We start from the raw sequence: 12,148 nt of genomic DNA, 5'->3' as shown, positions 1-12,148 counted from the left end.
ACATGGGGCCAAAGACTAGCTGCTCTCTAGCAGACTTTCAGTGTAGCCCGGGAACATCTTGAGTTCGGGGTGGTAGAAGGATAGACTCTCGGCCCCAGAGGCTCACACGACCACGAAGAAGAAGAAAAATAAAAAATAAAAATCATCATATATCAAGATATAAATAGCATTTAGTCTATAGTTTGTCGATAAAAGACTTTATTTTTCTAATTACTTATAACCTAGTGCTAATATCACGCAATAATGGTTCAACTGTCGGCCAAAACACGTCGCACCTGTCAGGAACATTTCCTGATGCAGCCGTATGAGCAAGTGCTAGTGCAGACTTTACAAACAAGCAAACTTCACTGCATCAACCTCCGTAACAGGGATCTGTGTTACTGAGGTTAACGAGGCTTTCTCAGTCCGAGGAAAAACTTTAGTTTAAATACTTTTACAGCACTTTTCTCGTTTACCGAATGTAATAAAACTATTATTCGATGCCACAATTGTGCTGAACACTTTTACTGGGTATCTTACTTTGGTTTTCAGGCCGCTCTTTTGAATGTATAGTCGCTTCTACACTTTGTAGACCTCTGTTGAATCTTTATTTTCGGGCAAGCAAAGCCTCTGATGGGTTATTTCTAGTAGTTTCGCATACTTGTAGACTTGTAGAGGCTTTTGACGTAGGGCCTTTTACTGAGGTTGAGAGAGTAAAGTTTCTGGTTGTTGAAATGTGTTACGTGAAAATCATTTCATCCATTAGGGCAAACAATGCTTTTGCTTGGGTAATCTCAAGATCAAGCCCTCATCTGCTTGAATTCAATCTTCTTTGTGAACATGCAATCTTCTGTGTGAACATGCAATCGCCATTATGACAACACTTGTAGCTCTACCCTGGTTGCATGGATCGACTCACCCCCGTGGAAGGATATCTCCGAGAGCCCATAACCACCCGCTACCTCCGCGTTCTTCCTCAGTCCTGGAATAATAACATCGCACTGAGGCTTGATGTGGTCGGTTGCGAAGTTGGAGGTGAGATAAACTAACAACAATATTGCATTTCGTTGCAGTTTAAATCGTCATGCAGCAAATTGTAGTTTTTAAAACTATCTAGGCTTAAAAGTTCCATTTGCGTGATTTATGGTCAGCGCTGGAACCAAAATCAAAGCTCTAATCACAAAATAAGAATCGGCTTGTAAATAAGTTCCAGCAACACTTCAAGATGTGTGTCTTTCACCAGTAAATATATTCACAAACTCAGTAACATAAAATTATATGGCACACCATACTCCATCATTATGCCACCAATGTGCCGAAAAGTAGTAAGAGCCATGCATTGCACGTGTATTATTTTTCTTTCTCACAGCAAGAGCAGATTGCACGGACAAAGCGACTTCCTACCCTGACGATACTTTCACGGTTGACTGCCCAGGAGGATGTGACGCAATAAGCGACCAGTTGTGGGGAACGGGCATATATACCGATGATTCGTATATTTGCGCTGCCGCCATACACGACGGAAGAATAATAAGTTAGTGTTTGTGTGCTTAAGTACATGCGTTTATATTTTTGTGTATTTTTTTGTGTTTATTGACCATCTTCGTGTTGGCATGGTTGCGTATATTTGTACTAAATACTTTGATCATTCGTCATAGCACATGACTAGGGAACTGTGTTCCAAAAGCTAGTGCAAACCGCTACTAGTACTACCACAGCGCACTCGCAGCATCAGGCTAAAACAGGTCGTTCATATCTACATTGTAAAGTAAACCACGACCATGCTGTTAAAAGTGAAACTCAATCCATTGCACTGTAACCACATTTTGTGAGTTTCCAATAAAAATACCCGAAGGTCTGTTTAGAAAATGACAAAAGAAAATTGGTAACAAATGTTTTTTTTTATCAATATTGAAATGACTAGAGAGGTAGTGACCCTCTTGCTGATTTTAAATTTCCTTTAAAACACGTTCTTCTTGTGATGATTTTGACAATATTTTATTTATGTATTTTTTGACCTTATATTCCTTTTTGCCCTTCTGATTGTTAATTAGTTGCAATTCACCACGAAATCGTCCACAATGAGAAACAATCACAATTCAATTCGATTAAATGCATTTCTTACTGAATGTTTTTTTTACTTTTCTGTTTTTCTCCCCCCAGACGATCTTGGTGGCACTGTTTCAGTGAAGAAGATCGCAGGAAGAGATTTATACGTGGGTTCCGTACAACACGGTCTGACGTCATCGGATCGTGGACCTACAGATGGTGCTATCACCTTCCAAGGTAGAAACGTGTGTCATGATGTGGTTATAAGATGCTCAACAATGGTGATCAATCTGGCCAGCATTTCCCTTTTTTTCTGTGAACGAGTTGACGATTTGAGCCATTCCACTGTGTAATCGGCATCAACAAGCTGGTTCTGGGTTATATTTCAAGCGCAACGTACCAGGCCTTGCACCAGGCATTCTACTGTGTAATAAGTCTACACAATTTGGTTCGTAACTATAATTTTAAAATCAAGGAGGCTAGTTGGATTCAATAGAAAGTTTTATTACACCCGTCTTTGATAATGCGTTATTCAGGTGACCACCTGGGTTGTCCCACTGGCTGGGACGGCTGGAAGGACTGGTGCTACTACCTACCGAGAAAGTCTTCCAATGTGGACCATAGTGAAGCTAGACAAAGGTGTCAGTCGTACGGGGGAGAACTGGTCAGCATCCACAGCCAGGCTGAACAAAACTTTGTGGAAAACCTTGTCTTCTTTGGCTGTGAGTAAATTGTTTTTTCAAAAGTATAAAAAGTTAATAAAGTAGCTACGGTATTAATTTCATTTCCGTCAATTTTCTTCTCTATCAATTTTATCATTCACAACAACTAAACACAAAGGGAAAGTTAATCAAAAGGGTTAAGATTTTCCTTCTAACAAACTTTCTAAATCTTCATTACCGTCTAACATCTAAATCACTGGCTGTGATGATTACAAAGTCAGTCACATTGGACTTGTTATCATGCTTCAATATACCAGCGACTTTCCCCACAACGCACATTAACCCTTCACCTCACAGATGGCTCAGTGCAGCACGTGTGGATAGGTCTGTCCGACACGGAACACGTCAACTACTACAAATGGGAGGATTCCACTGAAGTGACTTACACAATGTGGGATTTCAACGAACCCAACGGAGGAGAGAAGGAACGATGCACTCAAATGTACAAATGGAGGTAAAGTTGTTGTTTGTGTTGCCCAATTGCTGCAGTTTTTATTTCTATCGAATCTATTTATGACTTTATCGAGCCAGTTTAACTGAGATTGAATAAACTATATTCATATACTAAACCTATTGAACAGAAGATGTTAGATCTGATAAGAAAAGATGCAAAACAATTACTCGTATGATTGTTATGACAGTCTGTTCTTCTGTTGGTTCTCTTTGTATGCAAGTTGTGCAGCTCAATGCCTTCTCGAGGCTATTTGGTGGGACTGAATAAGAGCTCATGATTTAAAACCTTATTTTACGATTATAATCGTTTGTGCTTATTTAATTTATTTCCCTGTTAACTGATCACTTCTTCTCACAGCGGCTTCTGGAACGACGTCAGCTGTGATTACGTCATGAATTACATGTGCAAGATGGACAAAATACCAGTCAATCAGGACCAGGTAGCCATAGATGGATGTCCCACTGGCTGGGTAGGCTGGGAGGCATCATGCTATCTCTTCGACATCAGTCCATCGGTTTGGACGAATGCGGAAGATTATTGCGCGTAAGAAGAAGAAAGTTGTTCATTCGTAAAGTGACTAATAGCTGCCTCTCCTTGACCATATGAATATAGGTTACATTAGCTTTTGGATTTACTCTTTTATCTCTACTTGACTTTCTGAGAACTGGATTAACCCCTTCGAGGTTTTTATACATTTAAAACTAAAAAAACATTTTTGAATAATTAAAAATCGGTCTGTTCGGTTTGTATTTATCTTGTGTTCATGTGCAACATTTCATTCTAATTAAGTCAATTCAGATTTAGCCTCATTTGCACTGCAGTAATTATACTAAACAATGGTAACATCCTATTACATCAACGTCAGCGAATTTTGCATTCAATTTATTTCTTAACAAAATAATCATCTTGCTCCAGAGATCACGGTGGACACCTTGCCAGCATAGGAAGTTACTACGAACAGGCTTTCATCACCGGTCAGGCCTCCCAAACCTCTCATCCCGACGATCAGGAAAACTTTTACATCGGTTTGGGAGCTTTCGTGAACACTGATGGGTCTCTCTCTTATCGGTGGTCGTCTGGGGAGCCTGTCACCTTCACTGGCTGGGGCAAGGATGAACCAAGTAAGTTTGAGAGTAAACATCAACCTTGAGAGGCCAGCGTCGTCTTTTGAAGGATGGATGAAAACGTTATGGCTTTGTGTACGTCACATTTTAACTATGACGTATTGGCCAAGGACGTGAATCCTTCACCGTTAAACAAAAACTGTACAGTAACAGCAAACAAACTGCAATTTTTAAATCTTATCCATGCTGAAGATTATTATTTCGCTAAATGGCTGGCCAAATAGCCAACCTTTGTGTACAGGTTCAAGCTAGTCAGGTATTTGGCCAAAACTAAGTCTCGTGTTTCGATTAGCGTCGAACCGACATCTTTTGGAGCTTCGTTCAAGCCGTCCACCACTCGGCAATGCGACCCAAACAGACTACGTATTTAAATGGAGACAGTTACGAACTATTAACATTGAAGGATTTATGTCATGTTACGAAAGTTTCACTTTCAGTTGAAACTTCTTCATCGTGTTTTTACACTTGTTTCAATCAGCTTAAGTTTGAGATTCCAGAAACCATTTCATTCCAGACTCTCATCTCGCGAAACAATAAAACTTTAATATTTCAGTGATCTATCATCAATGCGCCTTTCCATTCCTGTACAACGGTGTGGAATATTATGATTGCATTTCGGAGGGAAGACCTTACGAGTTGCTGGGTGAGTGTTTTCTTGGGTCGGGTACAAAATATCAAACTTACCATGTTTCTATAACTTAACATCAACATGTTTATGATCAGTTATCATGAGCATTTGATACAATCGTTTTTTATGATTGCAACTGTTATTACTTCCCGTATTGATGCTCATTACTGTGTCCACCGCCCATAGCATTATTGCATGCAATATGACGTATGTCCATTTCTACAACAAAGCCATGACATTGAAATGTCTTGTTTTCATAGGAGCAGTGTTTGCAATGATAGAATGGTTTTATTTGGTTCGATTTTCTATTCCAGGTGGTCCCTGGTGTTCAGCCGACCCCGTGTACACCAATCACCCCGTGTCATGTGAAGGAAGAGACGACGGACAAGTTGGGTGCATTGTGCTCGATAAAGACACTGGCTACTGGTCCCAGGCCAACCCTGTGGGGTGTGGTTCGCCTGAATACAGGTATGCTACTGCGTAATGTGTATGTAATTGGTGTATAACTGTGCAATGTGTATGTAGCTGTTTTACAACTATGTAATGTGTATGCAACGGATGTATAATTGTATAACGAACTAGTGTGTTATTATATAATGTGAACACAACTAGTGTGTTATAGCGTATACGGTATTTTATTGGGATGTAGTTGAGTATGGTGTATACGACCGCTGCGTAGTGTACATGCACAACTAGTGCGTCACTGTGTGTGGTGTATATTATTGTGAAAAGCTTATTTAACTGGTGTGTAGCTGTGTAATGTGAATGTAATTGGTATGTAAGCATGTAATGTGTGTGTAACTGGAGTGCAATGTGTAAGTAACGTGTAACCGTGTAAAGTGTATTTAATTAGCATGTCATGTGTATTGTGTATGCAACTGGTGTATAGCTTTATAATGCGTATGCATGGGACTGGTGTGTAGCTTTGCAATGCGTATGCATGGAGCTGGTGTGTAGCTCTGTAATGCGTATGCAACTGGTGTCATGTATATGCAACCAGTGTGTAAGTAAACCTCACATCATATGATGGTTGTTAGAATATGCGAGATACCAAGAGAAGGCTACACCACTCCATCCATCCCCACTCCTCCCAGTCCGAATGGAAACTGCCCAACTGGATGGTATGGTGACGTCAGTTCAAGCTTTTGTTACCAGGTCAGTAGAAAGTATTTTCAGAAGTAAAACCTCAATTTTCCAGTCATTTGGCGATGTGAAAGTTGGGAACAAATGCACCAATATAATGCATTAATTTCGTACAGAGACAGTTAACCGCTTACTCTACAAAAAAACTTTTGTTCTTTTTTCATCCAAAATCTTTTAAAGACCAATAAGTTCATCATCATAATCCATCGTCGGTTTGTTCCCCACTAGTGGGGGTGGCCGATTGTTTCCGCGCAGCAATTGTTTTAATCCCTTTTCTCCATTTCACCCTGTCCCTTGCATCTTCCTCCTTCAGTCCGACTTTTTTAAATTCATCCTTCACTTGTTGTGAAAAATACACGTCAGAACGCAACGTTAGAAAAGCAGAGAACAAGCAGGGCATGAGTATAATTCGAGCCCGGTTGTAATAAGGTACCCAGTCTCTAAAACGAGACACCTTTTCATAAAATAAAAACCTTACAAACTAAATCTATGTTATTTGCTGCGGGTATCATTGTCATTTTTTCGATAACGCAGGAAGAAACCACTAAGTTGCTTATGTTAACAAATGACCAAAACTCTTTAAATGCAAACTCAATATTGACATTGTCCCATTGTATAAAACCTTTAAAATAACGTGATAAATTTTCGATTTAATTTTCCTTTTCAGTTCTAATGTTGTTTACAAATTTACTTGCTTGCGAGGCACGAATATGACATCCGAGAGCAATCAGCAGATTTATTAAAGATCGTATCAACAATTATTATAGTACTTGTTGTAATGGTAGTTTTACACTAAATTCATTTGAAATCACCCGAAACTGTCAGTCAGAGTTTGAAACCAAAATTCTCGAAGTTAATCCTGCTCCAGTTATAGTTAAAATAATCCAGTAAAGTTAATCCTACTCCTGCTCCAGTTTTCTGAAATGCGATGCAACAATTAAGAACAAAAAGGGAGTGTCAACACATACCAGCTCAGTGGCCAAGTGGTTTCGCTTTTGGCTCTGGTAGTGGTAGATCTGAGATCGATTCCAGGTCGGGTCAAACCGCAGACTTTAAAAACAGTACTGATTGTGTTCTTTCTTGCATAACGCAGTGAGAATGAGTCCGATAATAATGTGGTGACATCGTAAACCCGGTACAAAAACAAAGATGAGCTCTGTCGCTAAAAGACTTTAGTTTTTGTAGAGCGACAATATATAAGCCGCAACGTTTTTATTATTGTTAACACCTAGTTACAGAATAGTTTTAGCAGCTGTGAAATCCGTTTGAATTTAACCACTTGTTTGATTATTCACTCACTCTTGTGTAGATCAATGAGCAGATAGGCTCCTCTCAAAGATTGAGTTGGGAGCAAGCGAAACTCCATTGTGAGTCCCAAGGAGCGGTCTTGGTCAGCATCCACAGCAGTCAGGAGGAGCAGATCATCGCCAGTGGTGTAGCGTGAGTCTCTGTGTTCATGTGCAGCTCTCAAGGTATATCGACAGTCGCAATCAGCTGACGATATACTTTAAGAGAATTGAAGTTTCACTTTTACCATGAAACTTACCCCGATATGGTTAGCGGAGTGGAATATGGGCGCTGTGATAATGGTGTAATACTACTGTACGTAACCGATTGTACAGGATATTATCAAATGAATTCAAGAGCAAGTTTTGCTTTAATGATCGTACAGAAATTGTTTGACTGATATTGCTTACTCAAGCTGGTACACTTTTTTTGAAAAAAAAATACAGTCTATATTGAAAAGAAGGAGCCACAGATGATGAAAGTATAGCCTACCTTTAAGGTAGAAAGGCGCTACGCACCAGAGTTTGAAACGGTTAAAGTTCTGTGGTCAACCCCTGTTCAAATTATAAAATATTTTCTGCCTTTCATCTGGTTCATGTTGCAACTGCAGGTTAAACTACAACAAGAAATTGGAAATAACTTCAGTAACAGTTTTACTTCCAGAGTTTCGTCAGCCATCACAGCGTTATGCTTCATTTAGATTAATTCAACATAATACTCACATTGTTACCCTAAACCTTTTATCTGCACTCTGTTGTTAAAATGTTTGCAAGTACGAAAAAACAGCGTTTAATTCCCATTGCTGACTTATTATTTACTTCTTGTTAGTTAATACTTAATTCAATTACAATGTTTATTGCTTATCTACAGTGGGATTGATGAATATATTTTCTGGATTGGCTTGAAAAGATTAGAAGATGGACAAATGGGTTGGGCTGACAAAACTCCGGTTTCTTATACCAACTGGGTGAGATTTCCATTCAATCACTGATTGCATATTTCATAAAATATAGCTTTCCTACGGCTACGGTTGTGAGTTTTCCTTCAACAGTTCAAACGATAACTTTAGTGTACACATAATCTATAGGTAGAGGTTATTGACTTTGGGCTTGGTACTTGTACACAACTGATTATACGCATCTGTAGTTTTCTAAGTGTTTGGTGATTCTGATCTAGTTTCTTTAAACTTCTAATCATTTCTAGCACTAATTGCAACGTTTATCTAATGAATTTGCTAGAAACGATAATTATCCTGATCAACAGTCAAACTTTTTAGTGAACTTGTCATTGTAATTCATCTTCACTACACTGCGATTAAAACATAGCGCTTCATATCTAGGCCCAAGGCGAGCCGGACAATCAGAATGGAAGAGAGAACTGCGCGGAAGCTTATTTCAGTCCAACAGATTTGAGTTGGTCAGACTCGAACTGTGACGCCGCGAGAAACTGGATTTGTAAAATTGAACGAGGTAGAAAGCAATTTCAAATCGTTGCCAGTTCGTGCTGATGTAGTTAATAGCTCATCAAGTGTATGTCGGTTAAAGACTCGGGGCGCTGGGGAGGGGTAGTTTCAGTTTGACTTTCAAGAGTATCATACAGTGCCTTGCCAAAGCCACAACTGCGTGCTCCATTTGAATGTCGAACCTATGATCTTTGGACGTGAAGAACCCGGTCCCAAAACTTAACAAAAGTTTTCATCGAATAATTTGTCAAAATAATCGGTCCTTGATTCTTTAAAGACGCTTGACATCAGCCACTTGAGATTTCTTTGAACGCTCAAACTATTCAAATTTTCCCAGTAGCCATTAGTATTTAGTAGCTATATTGTAAATATTTGGTTTGTGCAAGTGATTTAGGTTGCTTTTATGATGGGTTGTTGTTGTTCACAGCATTGTAGATAACTTTTTGTATCGATACCCAGGTAAAGATCTCCTACCTGCAGTTACTCCACCACCTGGTAGTTTATGTGAGTATTTGTCTTATTTAACAAAACAAAGTTTTTATGTCTCTGACATAAACTTCAACACCACTCAATAACGTACAAAAGAAAAGCACATTGAAGGATAACTAGAGATTGGTTTATTGATATTTTCTGTAGTTGGCTATGATATAACAAAGAGTGACTGTATAAGCAGGCATTTAAAGTGGTATACATCCACACATTGATTAAAATTTACATTTTGTCTTGGTGTAAAATATTTAAGTATATTTGTGTATATAGTATATAGTGTAATAGTATAAGTATATTCAGTTTAGCTTAAAATGTTGAATAGAATAATTAAGTTTGGAAGGTTTGTTCTCAATTGTGTTGAAATATTAACTTTTGTTACACAGCTCCGGGTATATGCGGAAGTGACGTACCGTGGGTAGCGTACACCAGCTCGTACACGAACGTGCAGAAGTGCTACTACTTTGCGGACGCCATCTTGGGCTGGCAGAGCGCTAACACCGAATGCAAGAGCCGTGGAGGGACACTGGTAGCCATAGCAACCGTCGATGAGCAGGAGTTTGTCACTGGCTGGGTGAGGGTTGGTTTGTCTGTTTGTTTGTAAGTTTGTTCTTAGAGTTTGTAAGGGGAGAAAACGTTTTGTTGTTAATTCGTTTTAAAATTAACTCCATTGTACGAGAGTGCTACAATTGATCTATTTAAAGCACGCTATCTGCGGCGTGACACTATCCACACCGCTTATGCACAATGTACCATAACTACTTAAGGATGAGTTTGTGTTTTAAAGTTACACCTTAAATTACTTATGCGTAGTAAAACTTAATAATAATTGGGAAAACTTTGTAGGGACCCGTGGTGAATTTCCATTGTTTTTTAACTTTTTACAAAATGTAATTCTCCCATAATATTTGCGTTTCTTCGGAAGCTCACTTGTTTTGAGCAAAAAGTGGTTGATGGATCGTTTTCTACACAATGACCCAACCGCAGCCTTCACCAGTGATTCTGTTCCATAGGGATTGATGGCTCAATTTTCTCCGTTGTAGCAAAACGTCGCATTATGACGTAAATTCGTGTGATTTCACCAACAATAACTTTTCAAGAAATGTCTTCAGTTTCAAGTTGTTGCTGTGAAATAAGTATTCAACATCTCCGCAATTCATCTCCATGACGAGATCTTAACATGATTTCACCTTTGCTGTTCTACAATCGCAAACATATTGTTGTAATTTACCTATTTTAAATTACGTAATTGCTTGCTTTTTCTTTTATTTTGAAAGTGCTTTATATACCTCCGCACAAACATGTTTCACACATAGAGTATTACATGATAATTACGATAATTTTTACTTTCGATTTCAAAAACTCATTCCTTCTAAAAAACGCTAGTTCAAAGATTGGTATTCTAAATTTTGCAATTCGAACTCACGAATAAAACAATTTCTTGAGACTCATTGCGTTACCTCTGTGCCATCGAAGCTTTGTTACGCCAGCAGCGTATCTGCTGTCTTTAGGGGAATAAACATTTAAATTCAATAAAAAACGAGAACCCCTGCATTGGGTTATTGTGAAATATGAACATTTAAATTTCAATAAAAAACGTAAACCCCTGCAACTTTAAAATTAACTCCATTTTACCACAGTGTCTCCAGTGATCCGTTTTAAGTACTCCATCTGCTTTCAGTATAAATCTTTATCTACACCACTACCTGCATGGTGAGCTACGAAAAGAAACTTGAAGTCATGTTCAGTGTTGAAAAGTTAAATCTAAATACGTTTCAGTCCTCGAAGACAGCAGTGTCATCCCTATGGATCGGCATGGCCCAAGATACCATGAACGGGCCGTATATTTGGATAGATGGGACCCCAGTGACGTTCGAGAATTGGATGAAAGGAGAACCGGATGACAATTATGGTCAAGAACTATGCGTCGATCTCAAATCTTCTACAGGTAACTCATGGCCATTTTTTAAGTATCTGTTTTTAGAGGAAACAATCTCAGTGGTGACTTTATTACACTGATATTACACTATCTCTTTTTAATGGGAGTTGACAAGACAAGTATGTTGAAGTTCTTCATGGCAATCTTATTATTTCATTGATTTCACCATGTAGCATACTTTGTTGTATTCTGTTCTGTGTTCTTTATTGGTTTCGTCACATTGTTTATTGTATCACTTTCATGTATAATGTACGTATATACTGTATATATATGATGATCATTATGATAAAATATATCGTCAGACTAATAAAATAATGGCGTAACTCATTTTTTCTTGTTTTGAGATAATCGAAAAAAAACTGTCTACACGGTTGTTTTTATCATATCTACTGTACAGTTAAACGAAAATAGTATGTCGATGCAAGTACAATAAGCGTGCATACTTTGATTTGTTTCATTTTGCATCCCATAATGGGCTGGCATGACTTAGGCCATTTTCTGAATGCACTGACATGACTTAGGCCATTTGATATCTCGACTTTATCAATATGAGTTTTTTTGCGGTGACATAATAACAGTGATAATACGACTAGAATTAACAGAAAAATCCCTAATAGCAACTCCAATCTAACGATAGGAGTTATATTTCATGCTAGACTGCATATTTCGCCCAAAAACAGTTCACAGTTGGCAAGACAAGCTGAATAAATTATCATAAATGAGGCAAATTATCAAAAAAGGAGTGGCACAATGTTGGCATAACATGTTTCATAGATTGGAGATCATTGTATTTCCTCAATTTGATTGGAAGATGGCTTGAAAAAATAGGAATCCATGTAGTGTCGTCTAAGTTTGTTTGTGACCGCTGTGGCAGA

At 38.5% G+C, this 12,148-nt stretch overlaps 1 protein-coding gene across 1 annotated transcript in view; it reads left to right on the top strand.

The window, feature by feature from the left end:
- The window catches only part of LOC145768387 (uncharacterized), a 61,178-nt gene that overhangs the window by 33,236 nt on the left and 15,794 nt on the right, over nt 1-12,148 (top strand). The window contains exons 25-40 of the mRNA XM_082579870.1: nt 870-1,014; nt 1,349-1,513; nt 2,143-2,265; nt 2,565-2,750; nt 3,048-3,204; nt 3,562-3,747; nt 4,120-4,325; nt 4,882-4,971; nt 5,271-5,424; nt 5,994-6,111; nt 7,409-7,539; nt 8,257-8,353; nt 8,726-8,855; nt 9,308-9,352; nt 9,721-9,908; nt 11,114-11,282. Of these exons, the coding sequence (XP_082435996.1) occupies nt 870-1,014; nt 1,349-1,513; nt 2,143-2,265; nt 2,565-2,750; nt 3,048-3,204; nt 3,562-3,747; nt 4,120-4,325; nt 4,882-4,971; nt 5,271-5,424; nt 5,994-6,111; nt 7,409-7,539; nt 8,257-8,353; nt 8,726-8,855; nt 9,308-9,352; nt 9,721-9,908; nt 11,114-11,282 (2,290 nt within the window). The remainder of the gene's footprint in view (nt 1-869; nt 1,015-1,348; nt 1,514-2,142; nt 2,266-2,564; nt 2,751-3,047; nt 3,205-3,561; nt 3,748-4,119; nt 4,326-4,881; nt 4,972-5,270; nt 5,425-5,993; nt 6,112-7,408; nt 7,540-8,256; nt 8,354-8,725; nt 8,856-9,307; nt 9,353-9,720; nt 9,909-11,113; nt 11,283-12,148) is intronic.

The sequence above is a fragment of the Aplidium turbinatum genome, chromosome 4 (assembly GCF_918807975.1).
Source record: "Aplidium turbinatum chromosome 4, kaAplTurb1.1, whole genome shotgun sequence".
NCBI lineage: Eukaryota > Metazoa > Chordata > Ascidiacea > Aplousobranchia > Polyclinidae > Aplidium > Aplidium turbinatum.
This window is presented reverse-complemented; position numbering and strand designations above follow the sequence as displayed.